Here is an 18,465-nt window from a genome sequence, read left to right as displayed (position 1 = left end):
ATATTTGAGGATCCAAATCGGTTTGAAAGACTCGTAGCTTACTCTTCGTAATGAGATTTGCAGCTTCAATGCCACCGATGTGGTTTTCTAGCCAAATATTTTCTAGTGTCGGAAATACCAAAAAAGTAGGTTCATCTCGGCAAAGTCAGGATAATGCCGGTAAAGCGGCTTGTCATTTTCCTGATGCGACGCAAACACCGACACGTCCTGGTGGTCGACGAACCTCAACCCCAAAAAGCCGAGGCTGACCCTCTGCTCGTCGTCGTTCTCCTCCTGCTGCATAAGCCGCCGGCGCACAAGCAGCGCCTTGGTCTCGTAGCCCGCGACTGCCGAACGCGTCATCGCGAACGACGTGACGATCGACCGGACCTCGAACAGGTCCGGGTGGTTGCACACCTTGCGCGGCTGCATGGAAATATTCGCAATCTTCTGATAAACGCCGGACTGCAGCGCCTCCCGCGTATGCGCTCGGGCCATGAACTCGTCGTACAGGACGCGCTGCCGCTTGGACAGCGGGCAGAGCACGAGGTGGTCGTACTTGCTCGGCGGTTCCTTCTCGACGTCACGCTTGAGGCGACGAAGGAGGTAAGGGCGGAGGGCCGTATGCAGCTATGCGACACGCTGGATATTCTCGTCGTCGAGGGCACTCCCCATCTCAATTGCCTTTTCAAGCGGGTCTGAAGAATGAAATTATTTTGTCAGCGTCATCTTGACGGAAAAACTCAGGAATACTCAGAAAACATTGAGAAACTTACTCGAAAACCAATCCCCAAATGCCTTGAGATTGGCAAAATTCGTGCCCGACAGCGCCCATAGCTCCGTGAGGTTCTGCAGCGGCGTGCCAGTGAGAAGGAGCCGACGAAACGAGCGGAACATCAATAAGATATTCCACCGCTGGGACTTGAAGTTCTTGATCATGCGCGCCTCATGGAGGTTCATGTAGTACCAAGGCTTGCGTTTGAAAATGAGCGTGTCCCGACTCGCGAGAGTATAGGAGGTGACGCAGACGTTGAAGCTGTACTTGTTATTCCAGCCCTGTCGCAGTTCTTTCCGGCGCTTGTTAGATCGGTGGTAGCTCGGACTCTTGAAGCCAGGAAGATATTTCTTGAACTCCATGTCCCAGTTGAGGAGCACGCTAGTCAGCACGATCTAAGAGAATGATAAGCGAGTTACTCAAAGTTATATCGAGGTCAGACTTACGATCAAATGAGGGCCCCAAATACCGCGGTCGCACGCCAAATGCGCCAGCACCGAAATGGTCTGAATAGTTTTCCTGACGAAGTCATCGCATGAGCTCCACGTTTTCGAAAGAAAAGTATAAACGCGTAAACAACTCACCCCAACCCCATCTCGTCCGCCAATTTCCCATTGAGAAGGTTCGAGTGCGAACTCGCCAGCCACTCGAGACCAGACTGCTGATACGGCCGCAGCACACCACCCAGCAGCAACGGCGCCTTCACCTTGCTTGTCCGGGTCCCAGTCGACTGGCGCAATGGCGAACGGCTTCAGGTACGCTGGAATATGGTCCCCAGGGTCCCCAACGAGCTGCTCATTGACGGCATCGGAAGCCGCCTCGTCGTCGTCGGGTTGCACGTGCGATGTTTCCCGGGTATCAGGGGACGCAAGTCACGTCGGCGTGTCACCCCGGAGTTTAATGACTTGGGCATCGACCTCTCGCGACACGATGGGTGGCACCACCATCCTTGTCATCGGATCGTGCTCGACCTCCTCTACCACAATGTGTTCTGGTGCTGAGACGTCTTGCGGAGTCGAGATGGGCTCGACATTAGAGTCGATGTCCATCGTGTCGTCGGCTTTGTCCTCCTCCGGACTGGCAGACGAAGGGTAAGCAAGGCTCGACGATGGGGACGCACGAGCTTGCGGGGGACCTATCTCGTGGATTGCCCTGCCTGGGGATGTCACGGGAGAAGGGGAGGTGGAGGAGCTGTAAGCGACGAACGCAAGCACAGCGTTGAGCTTATTGTCCACGTGCGTGGGCGAGGGTGAAGAAATAATTGGACTCGACGGCGGAGAAGCTCTTGCAGGAGTAGACGTCTGAACGCGTTCGGCGCTACTCCAGCGAGAAGGCTATGGGGAAGACATGTGGGTGTCGAAGAGTGCGCTTGAGGAACGAGACGCGGTCGCAGCAGCGTTGGGAGAACGGTGAACGCTTGTATCGTCTTCCTCGATCCTTGACTTCGTGTTCATCTCCTCTTCGACGGACGAGAGCATCGAACGTCTCTCATCCTCATCTCTTGGCAGATTCCTGACTCTCAGCAACTCCAGCGTGTTGACGTCGCCCCCTTCACTCCCGCTATCTTCATCCTCGCCTTCATCTGCCTCCTCATCTTCATCGGCCCTACTCTCATCGTCGCTGTCCCAGCCCTCCATCCTCTCCATATCTTCTTCGGCACCACCATCATTCTCTTCCTCCTCTTCCTCGGATCCCGACTCATCCCCTTAATTTTCCATAGCATCGCACAAGCCACCAGTCCGACTGGCTGGGACTCGAGGATGTGGCCAGATTGGTTGAGAATAGCATCGGAATGCTCATGTCCCTTTCGTCGCTTCACCTCCTCGGCCTTGAGCCGCTCCTACTCCCGAATATACTACATGCGAAAATAAGAACGCGAAGAAATTCATAAAAGAAAACAAAAACACGTACATGAACTGCCTTCTTCCACACCATAACCATCTTGATCGTCGCCTTCGCCAGCGCCCTCAGCCGCTTCTCCTCCTTCGTCCTCGCCCGATCTTCCCGCAGCGCCGACTGCTCTCAGTACGCGCTTAGCTTACTCGCGACCTGGTCGCAAACCGTCCGCCCGCGCCCGAGGTTGCGGTTACTCCGCTGTGCAACCTCATGTAAGACGAGGTCCCAAATGTCCACCCCACGCGGGTGAGTCTTCGGGGGCACGAGAAGAGCGTCTTGGTCTTGATCCTGCAAGAGCGCGATAAACTGACTGTCAAGCATAATCCTCCCCTGCCGCCGTAGCATGCCGACCTTCGTAAGAAACTCTACCTGTTCCTTCGCCTTCTTCTCCAACTCCTTTTTGCTTTCTTCGCCATCGGGAGGGATCTTTTGTGAGGGACCTGGCCTTGATCTGCTCTTGCCGCATCCGTTTGGGGTGAACGCAGGTACCGAGACAGGTTCGACCGCCTTTTGCTTGCCTATCGCACTGGCGGAGGGTGCGGGGATGGAGGTGTGCTGTGAGAGAGAATTCGAGCGTGGGCGCGGATCGGATGCCGTGCTCATGGTAGACGATAGAGCTGTCAGATTGTGGATGCGCGCGTGGCGGGCACCGCTGTTCTTGCGGGAAGGGCCAGCGGTAGAGGAGGAGGCGATTTTTGGAAGATATCGTACTACTCGGACTTGTACTAGAAAGAAACGGGCGATAATGAGCGCGAGCGTCAAACACGAGACTTGGCCAGGAGGATGCCGACGAATTATGGGTAGTGCCTGATGACAAAGTGAAACTCGAAGAGGCCATCGAGTGGGCATAGGAAGAGGTCAAGGAGGCGGAGATGTACTCGCCCGAGAGCTTCGAGGCTGCTTGCTGGCGCGTATTGTTGGACGATGGCAGGCGAGAACTGAGAATCGAACAGGGTCGTCCTTGCGGTGATCGTAGAGGCGTTGATTTTGGGAGGGATCCCGTCTCTGTGTTCCGTTGCGGGGAACATGCAAGCTGCTGTTGTACCTGATAGGCGGAGAGACAGAGGTTAGGTCAAAGATGAAAGATAAGAAGAGCAACCAAATGAAAAGGATAGAAATACCTCGGTGCTCTCCCCATCCTGTAAGCCCTTCCGAAATGCAGAGGAAGAGGGCATCGGCAGCGAGCCAGCAGATGTACACGAACTGGAGGATGGGGCATCAGCATTGTTGATGGCAAGCGCGGCGAAGAGAGGAGAAGATGCTGCTCACGTAGTATGTCCAGCTGAGGGCGTCGAACGCGATTGGGTTGACGTACTGGTTGAGGATGGGTGCTACCGAAATGACGAAGTTGAAGACGTTGAAGCCCTTGGTGTAGAGCTGGTAGAGCAGGATTTCTAGACGTACTCATAGTCAGCGTAGACAGGGAACGTCCCCGCCCCCACCCTTCGTCTTTGTCTTCTTCCGCGTGGGCCCTCGTGCTCGGACGCCTTCATAGCGTGTGTGTCGCGCGCTGCGAAGCGCACCTCGCAGAACCGGCCCGTGCGCGCCTCGTGGTTTCCTCGTCTCACCCTGCCAACTGTCGCTGGGGTCCCATTGCCCCTGTGCCAATGCCGACGCTGACAGGCGTACTTGGCATGCTCGACCATATTGTGGATGTGCAAAGTCCTCCACATACAGGCATTGAGCGTGCAATACGCATGTGTATGCATCGTGAACCAGTACCCGTGCATGGAGAGTCGTAGGTGACAGGTATCGACGTGGGAGTTCAAAAGAGTGCCCCGGTGCGAGGCCGGGAGCTGGACGAGGTGGTATTTGAGCGAGCATGAGCCTTCAAAAACGGAGTGAGCTGGAGGTATACATTGACATGGACCCAGAAACGCACCTTTGAGAACGTACGGGTCCCCAGGCCCGTTCCAGCCCTCGCATCCGACTTCGACATTTCCATACCGCAACGACGAGGGCAAGTCGGCCTCGCACTACACCGAACACGTACACATCGTCAGTACCCAGACGCAACGACGCAACGCATGAAGACTCAGACAGGGGAGAAAGACGCACCTTCCAATCGACATCGGTGCCCGACCCGCCAATGTTCTTGCAGTGCACAACCCCAGGCTGGTACAGCGCACATGACTTGCTGATGCACACGAGCTGCGCGATCGGCCTCATCCGCCGGACCGTGGTCAGCGCTTCTTGGTAGAGCGTGAGCAAGGAGATGCCGTCGAGCCTGACGCTGGACATGTTTTCGGACCATTATTAGAGTGAGTGTTTGCACTGGCAACTAATCCACCTTGTACAGAGTGGATGGCCGCACAGTGCTTGCCGTTGTGTCTCCTGTTGCCTGTCGCATCCTGAAGCGAGAAGCCCGCCAAGAACAAATGTTGTGCCCCAGTAGCGTAGGCCTGTTGCTCTATCCAAAATTTCGACCATGAATAGGGGCTATTGGTCCGGACCGAACCGGCGCAATTCGGAACAGGCATCCACCGGTATATTCAGGGGGTCCCGTTTGCATGCACATGTTTCCACCGGACCGGGTTTCAATTAGGCGTGTAGTTACTTCCACGAGGTCCTATATTTAGACTCAAGGCCCTAGTGGGCACACCTGGACCCGAAGGACGCGTTTGTCTGCAAAACCACCTCTAGCATACATCTACTAGTTGCACTGGCTGCGCCCAGGAGAACACATCTATTGCACAACGAGGCCCATCTTAAGAGTGCTAGGGGGAGATCAATATTTGTGAATAGCACATCAACGGCAGTGGCTACTTACGAGCGAATTATACGCGTTTGTCTACATAACAACCTCTGGCATATATGTACTGAACAATGAGGCCCGCTAGTGGAGGTCGACGGAATGCAAAACAAGACGACCGATATTGGTGCTAAATAAGTAACTGTTCATTTTTTTTAAAAAAAAATACAAACCTGGTCATGTTTAGAGGAACGTCATACAAGTCTCGACAGTGTTGCCACCGTCGGGGCATCAACGCATCTGGCCAGGTCCACCGCATTGCGCACATTCAGAGCACCTGACATTAAATGCGCTTTGAGTGGGCGGAATCAGTAAAGAACACATGTAAGTGCTGCCGCAGAGACTGAAACATTGCCAAATTTAGACATAATTCTTGCGGTGCGGGCCATCCGCGCTCGCGGGCCGCGAGCCGGCATGATCGAAGGGATACGACATTTCTTTCCTTACACCTGGAGTCTTCGGCTCCAGGAACTAGTCCAAGTTCTTCTCCTAGCGACGTCGGGTGTCTAAGCTGGCCTTTGAGCTGCATGCTGGTATGGAATACGCGTCAGGGGGAGTCATATGGTAAAGAGACGTACACGAGGGGCAGTAGGAGTGTATGAGTGCTGATCAAGGGCGAAGGAGTGAGAGACAGCGGATGCCGAGGGCGGCATGCTTACGGGTATCGGAGAGTAGTTGCGGAATGCGTTGGCAATGCGCCGAGAAGGGTGGGAGTGGAGAACACCCGGGAAATGGGAAAGGCGGCATATGCCGCCGTGGCGGCGCGGCGGCGCGGCGGCAGTGGCGGTGCACATACCTTCAACTGGACCGGATCTACGCGGATCCTTTACTCCCTCGACGAGCCACCGTACGGACGGCTCGCCGCCGTAGAAGTGGCATATGATGAAGAAATACAGACTACGAACATAATCCGTGCGCCGAACCTTGGTGTTGAGAGCGGCGTTCAAGAGCATTTCCGGTGGCATGGTACAGAGTTACAAGCCTTTGAGACGGAGCCGTATTAAGGGAGGATATTGTAAGTCACACAATCTTCCAGAGGGCGGGTCTGAATGCACAAAGCATATGAAGCATTGTCTGTTCGACTTTGCATAAGTAGCTTCCGCATACTTAGGTACTTTATCAGACTACCCCACTGGAGCCCATGTGAGAGCTGCATGAAAGAGGATGGAAAATGTGGACCTCTTGAAAGGCACGCGAGGCTGCAATCGTAAATGGATGAACAATGTCTAGGGAGGATATCGTACGTTTATGTAGACGAAGGATCTGAGCGAAACGAGGATGGCTTGCGAGATGAACAGCGTATGGTTTGTCTTTTGGATTTCACATAGCACCTTGGATACCAGGCTATCGTCTGCAGTTGGACGTACCGATACTATGATTATCCATGCCCACGTACTACGATGCTCGTGCTATGTCTCGCTGCCTCATTGTCAACGCGTGCAGCCATTGCTGCTCTATCACTCTCAACTGGACCCTGTCGCTGAATTTAAACAGTTCCATGCAGCTCAGTGCATGACGCAGCATTGATACAAAGTACAAAAGTAGAAGAGAGCTGATGCGGTCAACATAGCTACACTACACTCCGAGAGAGAAGTTAAATATCGTGGTATCGTCGTCAGCCCGAGTCGCTGGAGTATCAATCTAATTCATGTTCACTGGAGTCCGAATCGGCACTTTCAATAGAGTCCGAATCATTCTTATTGGAGTTTGGATATGTCGAAACTTATAGTGTAGGCATGCAACGTTGGCGGACTCAAACACGCTCAGTCTTTGCTCAAGCACGCATAAGCGTGGCGGCGAGACGACGCGCGGCGGTCACATCGTGGGATTTTTATTTTATACACCGCCACTGACGCCGCGCCGCCCAGCCTGCCGCCGCGACTTGCCGCCTTTCCCAGATCTCGGACTTTCTGTGGGAGTGTACATGGGCGGCCTTCGAGATTCAGGCGGCGATTGGCGTGGCCTTCTTTTTGCCCTTGCCGTCGTCCTTGTCCGAGTCCTCGTCGACCGTGTATTCGATGAGCTCCTCCTCGCGTCCCTTGCCCTTGGCGTCGCCGGGATCGGTGTTGGCGTCGGCCATAGCCTCTTCCAGGGCCTTCTCCATGTCTTCATCGTCGTCTTCGTTCGTCGTCGTCGTAGTACGCGGTGGTGTGGGCGTGTGCGGAAGGCGAACGGGCGATCCGGGACGAGCGCCGAGGAGCCGATGTGGTCGCCGATGTGGTAGCCGAAGTGGATGCGGCTGTGTCACCCGGTCCCGAGCGGCGACGGCTGCGTGCACACGCCCTTGGTAGACGTCACAGATGAGCCCGACGACGGACCAGCATTGTTGCTGCGATGGCGATCGGCGTCTACATACTAGTAAAGTCTCGATTAATATCGAATCACCGAGAGGACTTACATGGTTTGCGCTGATGCGAAGCGACGCTGGGCTTTGGGTTGTAAGCCGCATTCATCCTCGTCGAGGTAGCCGGGTCACCGAAAACGACCTCTGACTTCTCGGCCGTATTCCCGTTCCCGTACCGAGCCATATATGCGTGCTCTGGTCCCATGGGCCAGTTCCTCACTACTGCGGGATATCGAGTAGCCACATTGTCAACCTTCGAGTGTTCGATCGCAAGATGGGGGTATTGTTTGAGGGAGATCATCGTCAAGCTCTTGATAGACGGAAAGATATCGTTTCGATTCCGGGGGATCCAAACATGCCCACCGAAGCGGTAAAGCGTGGACGCACACGTGGAATTTGTGCAGAGCGCCCCCATGTACTTGGTGCTGGCCCGGATAATGACGCCGTCTAGCTTCAGATCGCTGGGAGCGAAATCAGGGGAGCGTAGATAGCCCAATCCTTGTGGAGAACGGCACGCCCTACAAAGCGCCAGTAGTGTACAAAACCGAAGATATCCATCATACCACGCTGCAGATCAGCGAAGCGGAGCGTGAGGTTTCGAAAGGTCGCCTGCACGTGAACCCAATATCTGACCATGAGACTTGACGCGATCCAGCGCGTCCGCGACCCATGCACGGCCGGCGATGAGAGAAGGTCTGTCCGCCTCCCTGTAGTCGGCGTTGCGCGGGTCGGCACCCTTTATGAACGGTTCGGTCTCCCTGAAGGGACGCGGGAGGCTTCAGCGAGCAGGCTGAGCAGAGACGGCTTCACAATGCCAGAGCGGCCGCTAGAAGGGGAGAAGTCGACATCATGGATGTTCAGGGTGTACCACAGAACGGCGCGTCTTTGATGGGATAGGCAATGATCCAGCATTGCCGGGGATTGTAATTCGTATGGAACATGGAATGGATCGTGGAGCCCAAAGCGACCATCAGCACGCGCGACGAGGTCTGCGCGTTCTGGGCGGTATGGAAGAATATAGTCGGCAATAGGAGAGGTGATGACTCCATCATTGCATGGCGCCCACGTCAAAGCGTCATACGGACTCCATTGATCTGGTGTATCTTGAGACCGAGTGAATGTCATGATCGCTAGGTAACGTATGTATAGAATCCTCAGGCATAGGCTCCCATAGATGAGGAGAGAATAGACTGGAAGGATGCTTGCTGGTGGCCATCTGTCGTGACGAGCGTAAGTTACCGAAGCTTGATAGGGGAGGCGACGGCTGCGTGCACACGCCCTTGGTAGACGTCGCAGATGAGCCCGACGACGGACCAGCATTGTTGCTGCGATGGCGATCGGCGTCTACATACTGGCGACGGAGACGTAGGGTGGGCGGGATGGTGGTGGTCAGAAAGCAGGAATAGGATGGCCCACCCAATGACTGTGTAGGAAATCGCGCGGGGGGTACAGCCACTTCCCATTTGGGAGAGCCGGCGGCTTGTCCCCCACATTTGGAGAGCCGGTGGCGCGTAGCGCACACTTGGCGCCCCGACTTTCCCAAATGGGGAGTGGCTGTACCCCCCGCGCGATTTCCTACACAGTCATTGGGTGGGCCACCCTATTCCTGCTTTCTGACCACCACCATCCCGCCCACCCTACGTCTCCGTCGCCTCCCGCCCCATCCACCCCTCTCATGTCTCTCGCTTCCTCTATCTCGTCGTCGTCGCCGTCCTCGGCATCAGCCAGCTTGTTCTCATAAACTATCCATCTCCGCTGGAAAGTTGACACAAACGCAAGGCTCCCCTGCGTGCAACAAACGTGGTCAAGCGCCTGCGGGAAAGTCGGCTTCTCTACTCCGGATCTCTTGCCCGCCTTTCGCTGGCGCCTTCCTCATTCCTAACCCCAACCTCTTCTTTGGGACTCAAACTACCCCCAACCCCCAAGCTGGTCACTTTCATTTGCAACTGGCTTTCGCTTCGGCCTGCACTGATTACCGCTTACTGGGGAAGCCCTGCCGTCCTCAGTGCCATCGCAGTGCGACTGCCTGACCAGGTCCCAGAAGTGCGCGGCCTTTCTACGCAGGAGTGGCGACATTTTCTCGGGGGTTTCGCTTGGTCGGCAAGAGGAGTTCCGGACGAACGTGGCAACGGTAAACGGGAAGGTGGATCAGGCAGTGGCAAGGACTCAACTGTGTCGCTTGGTCGACTTGGACTCCGTGCCCCAATCGACGAATCAAAACTGTGTTTAACGTGCGCGGTCACAGTATCTCCCCGGAGACTTTGGCTGACCCGAATGTTTTGGGATCTATCGGATCTAGGTTTCGCCACTGACGTCATGGCACTCGACGCACCCGCTCGTGCTTGCGGATTGATCCGTCGGGCCGGCATGCGAGGCTCACCGACATTTTCCCGATGCCTAACCCAGTCCGTTGAAACTCGCCGCGATGTTCTCGGAGCTGATGCAGCAAGCTCGCATGTTCGAGCTGACAAGTTGCGAGCTCTAATGGCTGAGTGGCCTAACTCCCCGCCACGTTTGCAGAGTCCCATACTTCAACGACTGGCGCCATTGTTCGTTCACATGACCATCACCAACCACTTGTTCCAACGATGCCATGATCGCTGGCGGCAGCCACTTACCGTACCGCGGGAGGTACCACCCTTCTTCCTTGACGACTGAGGACCAGTACTTATTGGGGCCCTAGCAGCGAAGATGTCGGACAGCGGTCCGCTCTTTTTTCTTCCTATATGACGAGATTTGACTTAGCCGTTGCATTCGCGTTGTTCTCGCTTTAGATCTATCTTTTCTTTTCTTTGTTCCCTTTCTTTTTGCGTTGATCTCCGTACATTGCATTTTCGCACTCTCGCACATACATTACGATTGTTAAGAACTCATGGATTCATGCTGAAGTGTTCTCGTTGAAACTGTAGATATGCCTAATGATACGCCATCGGCGGATACTTTGCAAGAAGAACGTTCTGATGATCGTGCCCCGCGCACTCAGGTAACGAACGCACGTGCAATCTCGTCGCGAGCCGTCATCAACGCAAAGGGGTCAATCGCTGCGCTGCGCCCCAAATGCAGCTGTGTCTGAAGCAAGCACGAGTTTGATACGCGTGAAGCGTGGACGGTGGGTGGGAGCGGGTACTGCATTAGTCGTTGCTCCAGGTATGATTCAGTCAGATGTTGCTATCATCGCTAACCGGTTGCTCGTTGCAGACATGGCGGACGCCCCGCAGTCTGCGGGGGTGTATCAGAGGTTGGAGAGCTCATTGACCTTCCGAATGCGGAGAGACTTGTCACTTGTGCATCGGCACGTGCACTAGTTCCCGAAGCTGCGGTTACAGGCGCACCTACAGCAGATTATACGGTCCCTGTTGAGGATCGATTCGTCTATCACGCCGGACTTCAGGTGGGATGAGAAGATTGACGGTGGAGTGGGGATGTTCCAGATAATGGTCGAGGAGCGAATTTGTGCTGTTCCACGGCTTATTCGCCCTCCGCAGCGGAGGACGAGCACAACGTCACCATCACCGTGCCCATGTTCAAGCCCACTTCACCTACCTATTGCATCCCTGTCATCTGGACCCGGGTTGCACGCGGAGACGCGCCTCCCGATCTCGTTCCAATACATTATCTTTCCCGAGAAGTTCACACCCTGACACCGTTGCTGGAGCTGCAGCCGCTTCCGCTGAGCGCGCCGCACAAAAAGGAGTGCGAGGCGATCTACGGCGGCAGCGAGCCGAGTAGTATCAGATACTGGCGTTTCAGGCTCTCTATACGGAGCAGAGGCGCAAATTTGGCGGTGTACAGGGCGTGAAGGAGGTTGTGATTTTGACAGGAAAGGGTTTGGATTTGAGGCTGCTCAAGTAAAAGGATGCTGTTAAGTATACACCAATTCAGGTACGTTTGTTGTCGTTAGTTCTCGATTTTTGGTGGTGGCTGACGCTGACAATAGACTACCTCATTACAGCGGGATGTGCTTTCGCGGAGGTGGGAGCAGCGCGAGAACTTGCGCAACGTCAGTCTACTCATTGTGGATGACGTTTAACTCATCGGTGGCGCGGTCGGCCCTACATACGAGGTCATCATCAAGGGCACTACTTCGTGGGTGTAATAGTCGGAGAAAAAGAAGCGACGCAAGAGAGGTTCCGTGTGAGGCCATGCTTATGGCGGATGGAGATTGCGCAGGCCATCCTGCGGGGCGCCAAGGACATAGTCTGCACAGCGGGGACGGAGACGGGCAAGACCTTACCGTTCTGGTTGCCGCTCTTATTCTGTCCTGACGGGGTGCGGATTGTCGCAACACCTCTGAACCCATCAGGAAAATGACAAGCCGCTTTACCGGCATTATCCTGACTTTGCCGAGATGAACCTACTTTTTTTTGTATTTTCGGCTCTTTACTAGAGAATATTTGGCTAGAAAACCACATCAGTGGCATTGAAGCTGCAAATTTCATTACGAAGAGTAAGCTATGAGCCTTTCATACCGATTTGGATCCTCAAATGTAGCGGAATTGTGGTTCCGAATTTTGGGAAAGTAGATTCACTCTGGTAAAGTCAGGAAAGTGAGGTTAATACACGTGTCAAAATCCTGATGCGCCCTCCTAGGGAAGCAGAATGCGGCGGAGTTGGAGAGAGCAGAGATCAATTTCTGTATACTCGGAGACGGGGACTCGTGAAAATTTTAGGTGCGTGTCACGCGGGCTACACAAATGACTTATGACTTAACATTAGTAAAAAGCTCCCAGCGACGACCTACTACTAGTACCCGACCAATGATGGTCGCATTCTCCAAAATCACCGAAGACCGCACAGAACAGATCGCCCGCCTCCTCAAGGGCTCGCCCTCGCGCCGCCCGCTTGACACACCCTCCTTGTTGTCCACGGTGCGATCATCCATAAACTCAAGGATTCTAGCCCTCAGAAAAGCAAGAGCAAAGAAAAAGCATCAGAGACCAATGCTTAGGCCTACAGACTATCCCCCTTCCAAGAATCGCCGCCGATGCAAGGCATTTCTCCCATTTGCCGTCAGTTGCTTCGTCCAAGCCGAATATCAACTCCACGTTTGCAAGGCAACTCGCTACTATTGTGTTCCGTGTTGGCCTACCAAAATGGTACTCCCGAGAGCCGTTCATCCTCCTCGCGCTTCGTTCTTCTTGGTAATGCGGACGGTGCTGAGTGTCGCTGTTGCGAGGCTGGACGAGCGGATCGTAAGTGACCTTGTAAGGGCTGACAAAGCAGGGCTTACGAGGGGTTTAGGGCTCTAGTTTACGCTTGCAGTACCCAGTATATACACGAACTCGATGGTGAGCTGCCTAACAGCTACCCTATATTCGTCGTTATCTCACCTGCCTTCAAGGTTCGGCATCTCCAATGCGTGCTTGCAACCAGGTTCAGGACGCGGTTTACACGAAATATTCACAACCTTCGCTTGTCATCTACACCAAACTACCGCTACTACCGCATGCAACGTTGAAGCCCGGGCGGACAATGTTGCAGGACTCTAGTACGTCTGCGCTACCGTCTTTCAAAAAAGCATCGCTCATCCTCTTTTTTTATAGTGGCATCAGGATTTTGACACGTGTATTAACCTCACTTTCCTGTCTTTACCAGAGTGAACCTACTTTCCCAAAATTTGAAACCACAATTCTGCTACATTTGAGGATCCAAATCGGTCTGAAAGACTTGTAGCTTACTCTTTTTAATGAGATTTGCAGCTTCAGTGCCACTGATGTGGTTTTTTAGCCAAATATTCTTTAATAGAGAGCCGAAAATACCAAAAAAGTAGGTTCATCTCGGCAAAGTCAGGATAATGCCGGTAAAGCGGCTTGTCATTTTCCTGATGCAGCTAATGGAGCAGTGGCTTGAAGCGCATTTGCGTTACCGTCGCTGAAGGGATTCATTCAAACCAAGTTCTATTGTAGATATGTAGATTACATTAACCGTCATAATGTCTATTGGATTCGCTTTGGGTTCGCCCAAGCATAGCCTACACCGTGCTCTAGAATGCGGGACCCTTCGACCAAGTTGGCGTCTCCACTCCAGCCCACGCTTGCACATCATCACGCATATAAAAAGCGTAGCAGACTCGGTTACCTGAACACACTGGGACGCCGTGTCGAAGTAATTTCCCATAAAGGGCTACAATGGTCCCTGGTGCATACTCGAGGTTGACGCCTAACCCTGGCAAGGAAACTGTGCCGCCTTTGTAATTACCGATAGAAGCCAGGACGTCGTACCAGCTAGGTCGTCCGCTTGTATCGCGATGCAATATGCTTTGCCGGTTACTCATGACGCTCATGGCTCCAAAGACTGACGGCCAAGCGTCAACGGCGCTATGTAACCTCGCATTCGATAAACAGCGCCCCAGCGTACGCCGACCGGAAGAGTATTGCTGAGGATGGATGAGCGAGAGCAATCCGCTCACCAGACCAAACGGCTCATATGAGGCAGCCACCCATTGGCGAACTACTGGGTTATTCAGCAAGGCGCAAGGCTCAGGCGGCACTGTGTTCTACGAGATATGAATAAAGCGTATGAGATAATGAACATCACTTACTGGATGCGCCTGTTGGTACCAAGCAGGTGACAGGTCCATGCAGCCCGGAGTTGTCTCCACCTGCTCTGGCCGCTTGAAGAAATACCGCTGCTGCCTCCAGCCAGATGTTGATGCCGGCAGAACGTCGTAAGACCCAGATGTGACGGATGACGAGAAGATTTGCTTCAACGGTTTTAGGTCGTCTACCATGTTTTGCTACTGGCGAGGTTATGCGCCTGTAAATAAATGCTGGAAAGGGCGCACCTGTCGTTCTGAACTGAAAGCGCCAGGTAGCACCCAAGCCAGCGGACGCCCAAAGAGGTCTATGAGTTTGACGGGTGAGCAAGCGGTGATTGTTTCACCCTTGCGATGCCGCGATGCCGCATCGTACTCAGCCCACGGGAAGACGCCATTAGACCAAGACAATGTCGGCCGGCATCGATTCTCTAGCAGTTCCTCCGCTGTATTTGCAAATCCTCTCTGCTTGGAGCTTATTTTATCTGCGTATCGATCGATATCCCAGGAAACCTTAACTTCGCTCGGTTGAACAACAATTTAGTCTCCAGGGAGGCTCGGTTGAAAGCGGCACTCACCCGCACAAGACTCCGCTTCCGACACAAGCCGGGCAATGCGGTGGCAATCGGCTGAAAGGCCAGGCGAAATTCCCGGCTGGAGAGCGGCGTACCCATCTTGCCGGTAAGCGTCCTGCATGTGAGCGGCAATCCGATCAGAAAAGTCGAGGCCTGCCATGGCAAGGTGCTGCCGCAGGCTGTAAGTCGGATTCGGCCGCAGCGCAGGCCATCATTTATAAGAAAATTCAAACAAAAGACCTCCCCGGCCATTGTTTCCCAAAAGCGGGCCAGCCGTCAAGGAATGCAAATAAAACGCAATAGATTGCTTTGCGTAAGCCCGCGCAGGCCGTGAGACCAAAGCCGTCGCGCCGTCTCAGTAGCCGCCAATCACGGTTACCGCCAGTTTAGACTCCGCTGTCGGATCTCAAATCCCTTCACGTAAACGCGCGACGCGTCGGCTGGCCTGCATCGATATCATCGCCCCAAGACCAACCAACCAACGCCGCCCGATGCCGAAATCGTCGACAAGCCAACGTCGCGCCGTTGTTCTCAAGAAGTCGACCACCCCCTATTGGGTTCCCAGCCAATTCCGCCGCCTCAAGGATCAAACTGACGCTGATTACCTCTGCTCCATGGCCATCCGCCGCATCGCGTTGTCGCTCAACCACCGGCTTTATTGGGTGTACAAAGAGGAGGAATTCTCTCGGAAGTATTCTCGGGAGAATGTGAGTACTTCGCCCTGAAGCCGCCTTTACTACACCGCTAACAAAACTAGCGCCACGCACTCGACCTTATGTCAGCACTGAGGACCGCAGGGTTTTCCATCGTGAAGTTCAAAGGTCCCTTGGCCAAGGCTGTTGGATGCGGGGAGGAACCAACAAACGAGGCCATCGCCGTCGCCATGGAGTCCAGCGCCCACGTCAGATGGGCCGGCCGCAGGCAATGGTGGGATGTCCGACGTTCGGAATACGGTCCCAACCCAGAGGACGCACCTGGCGAGGCAAGTTTCTTTGCTTTCGCACCTCCGCGCCCGCTAACCGCTCGCCAGTCGCTCACACCTCCGCCACCTCCTTCTCGCTCAGCCACGCCGCCACCCGCTTCCAGCACGAAGCCGCCAGCGCAACGCGCAGGTCCGGCTCGGCGGGGGCGTAGCTTGAAGGTGGAGGATGGCACAGTATGTCTCTGTGAGTTATCTGCAGTACGCGCGCTGACAGCTACCCCAGCCCACAATTCAAGCGAAGCCTTGCTCGCGTTGCGTTAGAGGCAACTTCGTCTGCGAGGCAAATGAGATCGAAAGGGACGGCGGGCCCAAGAAGTTTGCCTGCAATCCCTGCAGGTCGGTCAAGCACAAGTGCGACCTCGAAGACCGGGCAAAGGGACCCACTAGGATGAAGGCAAGCGAGGGTAACAGCACCCAAGATCAAGCAGGCGACGTGGGGGAGACAGGCGACGCAGGCGACGCGAACGGCACTCGTGGCCAGCTCGGGCAAGGGAGCGAGGGCGGCCCTGGTACGAGGTCGAAACGACGTCGAGAGCGGCCTTTGAGAGACGACGAACTAGGCGATACAAAACGCAAGCGGCTGCGGCGTAGTGGTGACAGGGAAACGGCTGAGGGACCAGGACAGCCGGTGCGGTTGGAAAGGCGGGAAGAGCGGGAAGTGGAAGCTGAACTAGAGATCCCTCAGTGGCCAGACCAGGAGGACCAGGAGACGCAGGGGGAGCAGGAGGACCAGGAGATGCAGGGGGAGCAGGGGGACCAGGAGATGCAGGGGGAGCAAGAGGACCAGGGGGAGCAGGGGGGGCAGGAGGACCAGGAAGCGGCGGAGGGCGAGGATCAGCAGCAGGTGCCAGAGGGCGAGGGCGAGCAGTTCGAGCAGCTGGAGGTGAGCACATCCCCGGGCATCAAGGAAATCGCATTGACCACCGCTGCCGCTCCCAAGGCGCATGGCGTCGACGATTTCATCAGACCGGCCACTCCATCCGCGCAGGATCACATCCCTGACGCCAACCCTTCCCTCCTCCGTCGCGATTCGCTGCATGAGGTCGAGCAGCCAGTGCCTCAGAGACAGCCGGACAACCAGTCGGTCTTACCGCCGCGCCCTCGACGATCAACTATTTCCCGCAGCAGCGCTAGCCCCTCCGTGGACTTCAGCAAGCTCTTCCAGAGCAACTTGCAACCGGAGAGCCAGCCCAGCCCAGCCGATGCACCTAGGACTTCACCCCGCCGACCTGCTCGAAACCCTGCCGGAAACGGCGGCTCAACGACATCATTTGACGTCAACCCAACGCTCCCTCACCTTGACGTCCCGCCACAGGTCGCGGAGGTCATTAACCGGATTTTGACCACGGCCCTGGAAGGGTTGGAGAGGAAACAACGGCGGGCTTTGCGCAAACTCAGGCGCACGCAGGACGACCTCAAGAAGCGGCAGGACACGCTCGACTTCGCGGTTCTTGTCCGAACTGCCGCCCAGCGGAAGAACGTCGAGAAAAAACTCGACGACATCCTGCCGAAGGTCACAGAAATTTTGGAGGTGCTAGGGAACGTCGCAAGCAAGCAGACAGATGCGGACGATAATATGACCTTGGCGCTGCATTACCTTCGGTCGAACCTCGACGTCTCAGGGGAAGTGAACAAGAAGATCCCGGGTCCGGCAGAGCACCGGGATCAGAATGTCCAGGCGGTCGGGCGCACGGAGAACGCGTAAGAGGACTTTGTAGCATCATTAGATACCCCATGTACAACAATAGGCAATCAATTGACTTGGTAGACATCAAGTCCAAAAGCCGATGCGAAGGCAAGATCCAGGACAAGGAGGATATGCATCCTGGCCAGCGGCACCTGATCTTCACTACCCAGTGAAAAGTCCGTTCTGCTCCATACTTTACCGCTCTTTAAAGGTGTCTCTGTACTTTAAAACAGCTATCTGTATAATAAAAGCCAAGGTGTGACCAGAGCCTAGCCTTATTAGCTAATGAGAAGGCCTCAGAATGCTTCTTAGCACCATACTTTTGAAATTCGGCCGACCCAGGCCAAGGCAGGCTCAGGCAAAGTCATCAAATCGTCTAAGTCCCTGATTAAATTGTGCATGCCTCCCCACAGGGCTTCCGCTTCAGTGTAACAGCCTGGTGTCAATGGAACAAGTAGTAGCATCGATCAAGTACTCATCATGTTAATTCTGTGTCCCTACTCTCGGAGACCTATCAAAACTCGTCCACAAAAGCACTTGCCACAACTCGCACAAAGGGCATCGCCGGACGCGCCAGGAGCCCAGGCACCTTCATTATATCTCTCACTTTGGTACTCTTCTTACTCTGTGAACGTCTGATATGGTCTTTGGGCTCGGAGGAGCACCACATCTTGTGGCGAAGACTTTTGGAATGCTGAAGTCCAGTGTTTTGACGTCATAACAAGGGACAAAGATAGAAGAAACCCGAGAAGCAGATAAATGGAATTTTGCTTTACATGCACAAATAGCTGTGTCGTGTCTTTTCCTCCCTTCGCTCGTATCAATGACCTCTTTTCCATGCCTCCATTTCACCCATCGCATGCAAGCCTACTCCAGCTTTTCTCACCAAGAGAAGCTCTTCGCCGGCTGCCAAGCCTGATTCGTCGAAGCGCGCGCGAAC

At 54.7% G+C, this 18,465-nt stretch overlaps 7 protein-coding genes across 7 annotated transcripts; 2 read left to right on the top strand and 5 right to left on the bottom strand.

Annotated features, from left to right (window-relative positions):
- Positions 1-102: 102 nt before the first annotated feature.
- On the bottom strand, positions 103-1,457 carry CONPUDRAFT_66003 (uncharacterized protein; the record flags this gene model as incomplete). Its single annotated transcript, XM_007776265.1, has 4 exons — positions 103-609; positions 742-1,149; positions 1,201-1,273; positions 1,339-1,457. Coding segments are annotated over 4 exons (1,107 nt in total), but the record flags the coding sequence as incomplete, so codon positions are not given.
- A 2,971-nt stretch (positions 1,458-4,428) lies between these two features.
- CONPUDRAFT_37920 (DUF1183-domain-containing protein) lies at positions 4,429-4,882 on the bottom strand (the record flags this gene model as incomplete). The annotated part of the gene is made up of 3 exons (XM_007776255.1): positions 4,429-4,478; positions 4,533-4,626; positions 4,709-4,882. Coding segments are annotated over 3 exons (318 nt in total), but the record flags the coding sequence as incomplete, so codon positions are not given.
- A 1,026-nt stretch (positions 4,883-5,908) lies between these two features.
- Positions 5,909-6,367, bottom strand: CONPUDRAFT_159478 (uncharacterized protein; the record flags this gene model as incomplete). The annotated part of the gene is made up of 2 exons (XM_007776554.1): positions 5,909-5,932; positions 5,981-6,367. 2 exons carry the CDS (start codon positions 6,365-6,367, stop codon positions 5,909-5,911), a joined length of 411 nt encoding a protein of 136 aa, XP_007774744.1.
- A 977-nt stretch (positions 6,368-7,344) lies between these two features.
- CONPUDRAFT_77558 (uncharacterized protein) lies at positions 7,345-11,760 on the bottom strand (the record flags this gene model as incomplete). Its single annotated transcript, XM_007776553.1, has 14 exons — positions 7,345-7,685; positions 7,721-7,750; positions 7,801-8,244; positions 8,380-8,504; positions 8,549-8,962; positions 8,986-9,321; positions 9,383-9,531; positions 10,127-10,243; positions 10,365-10,468; positions 10,743-10,872; positions 10,929-10,965; positions 11,079-11,202; positions 11,290-11,586; positions 11,679-11,760. The coding sequence occupies 14 exons, from the start codon at positions 11,758-11,760 to the stop codon at positions 7,345-7,347; spliced, it is 2,730 nt and encodes a 909-aa protein (XP_007774743.1).
- Positions 11,761-11,853: 93 nt separating this feature from the next.
- Positions 11,854-12,003, top strand: CONPUDRAFT_38656 (uncharacterized protein; the record flags this gene model as incomplete). The annotated part of the gene is made up of 1 exon (XM_007776257.1): positions 11,854-12,003. A coding segment is annotated over one exon (150 nt), but the record flags the coding sequence as incomplete, so codon positions are not given.
- A 1,726-nt stretch (positions 12,004-13,729) lies between these two features.
- CONPUDRAFT_66011 (uncharacterized protein) lies at positions 13,730-14,191 on the bottom strand (the record flags this gene model as incomplete). The annotated part of the gene is made up of 1 exon (XM_007776266.1): positions 13,730-14,191. A coding segment is annotated over one exon (462 nt), but the record flags the coding sequence as incomplete, so codon positions are not given.
- Positions 14,192-15,347: 1,156 nt separating this feature from the next.
- Positions 15,348-17,543, top strand: CONPUDRAFT_77556 (uncharacterized protein; the record flags this gene model as incomplete). The annotated part of the gene is made up of 3 exons (XM_007776552.1): positions 15,348-15,563; positions 15,614-16,012; positions 16,053-17,543. 3 exons carry the CDS (start codon positions 15,348-15,350, stop codon positions 17,541-17,543), a joined length of 2,106 nt encoding a protein of 701 aa, XP_007774742.1.
- Positions 17,544-18,465: the final 922 nt, after the last annotated feature.

This window comes from Coniophora puteana (genome assembly GCF_000271625.1).
Source record: "Coniophora puteana RWD-64-598 SS2 unplaced genomic scaffold CONPUscaffold_17, whole genome shotgun sequence".
Classification (NCBI taxonomy): domain Eukaryota; kingdom Fungi; phylum Basidiomycota; class Agaricomycetes; order Boletales; family Coniophoraceae; genus Coniophora; species Coniophora puteana.
This window is presented reverse-complemented; position numbering and strand designations above follow the sequence as displayed.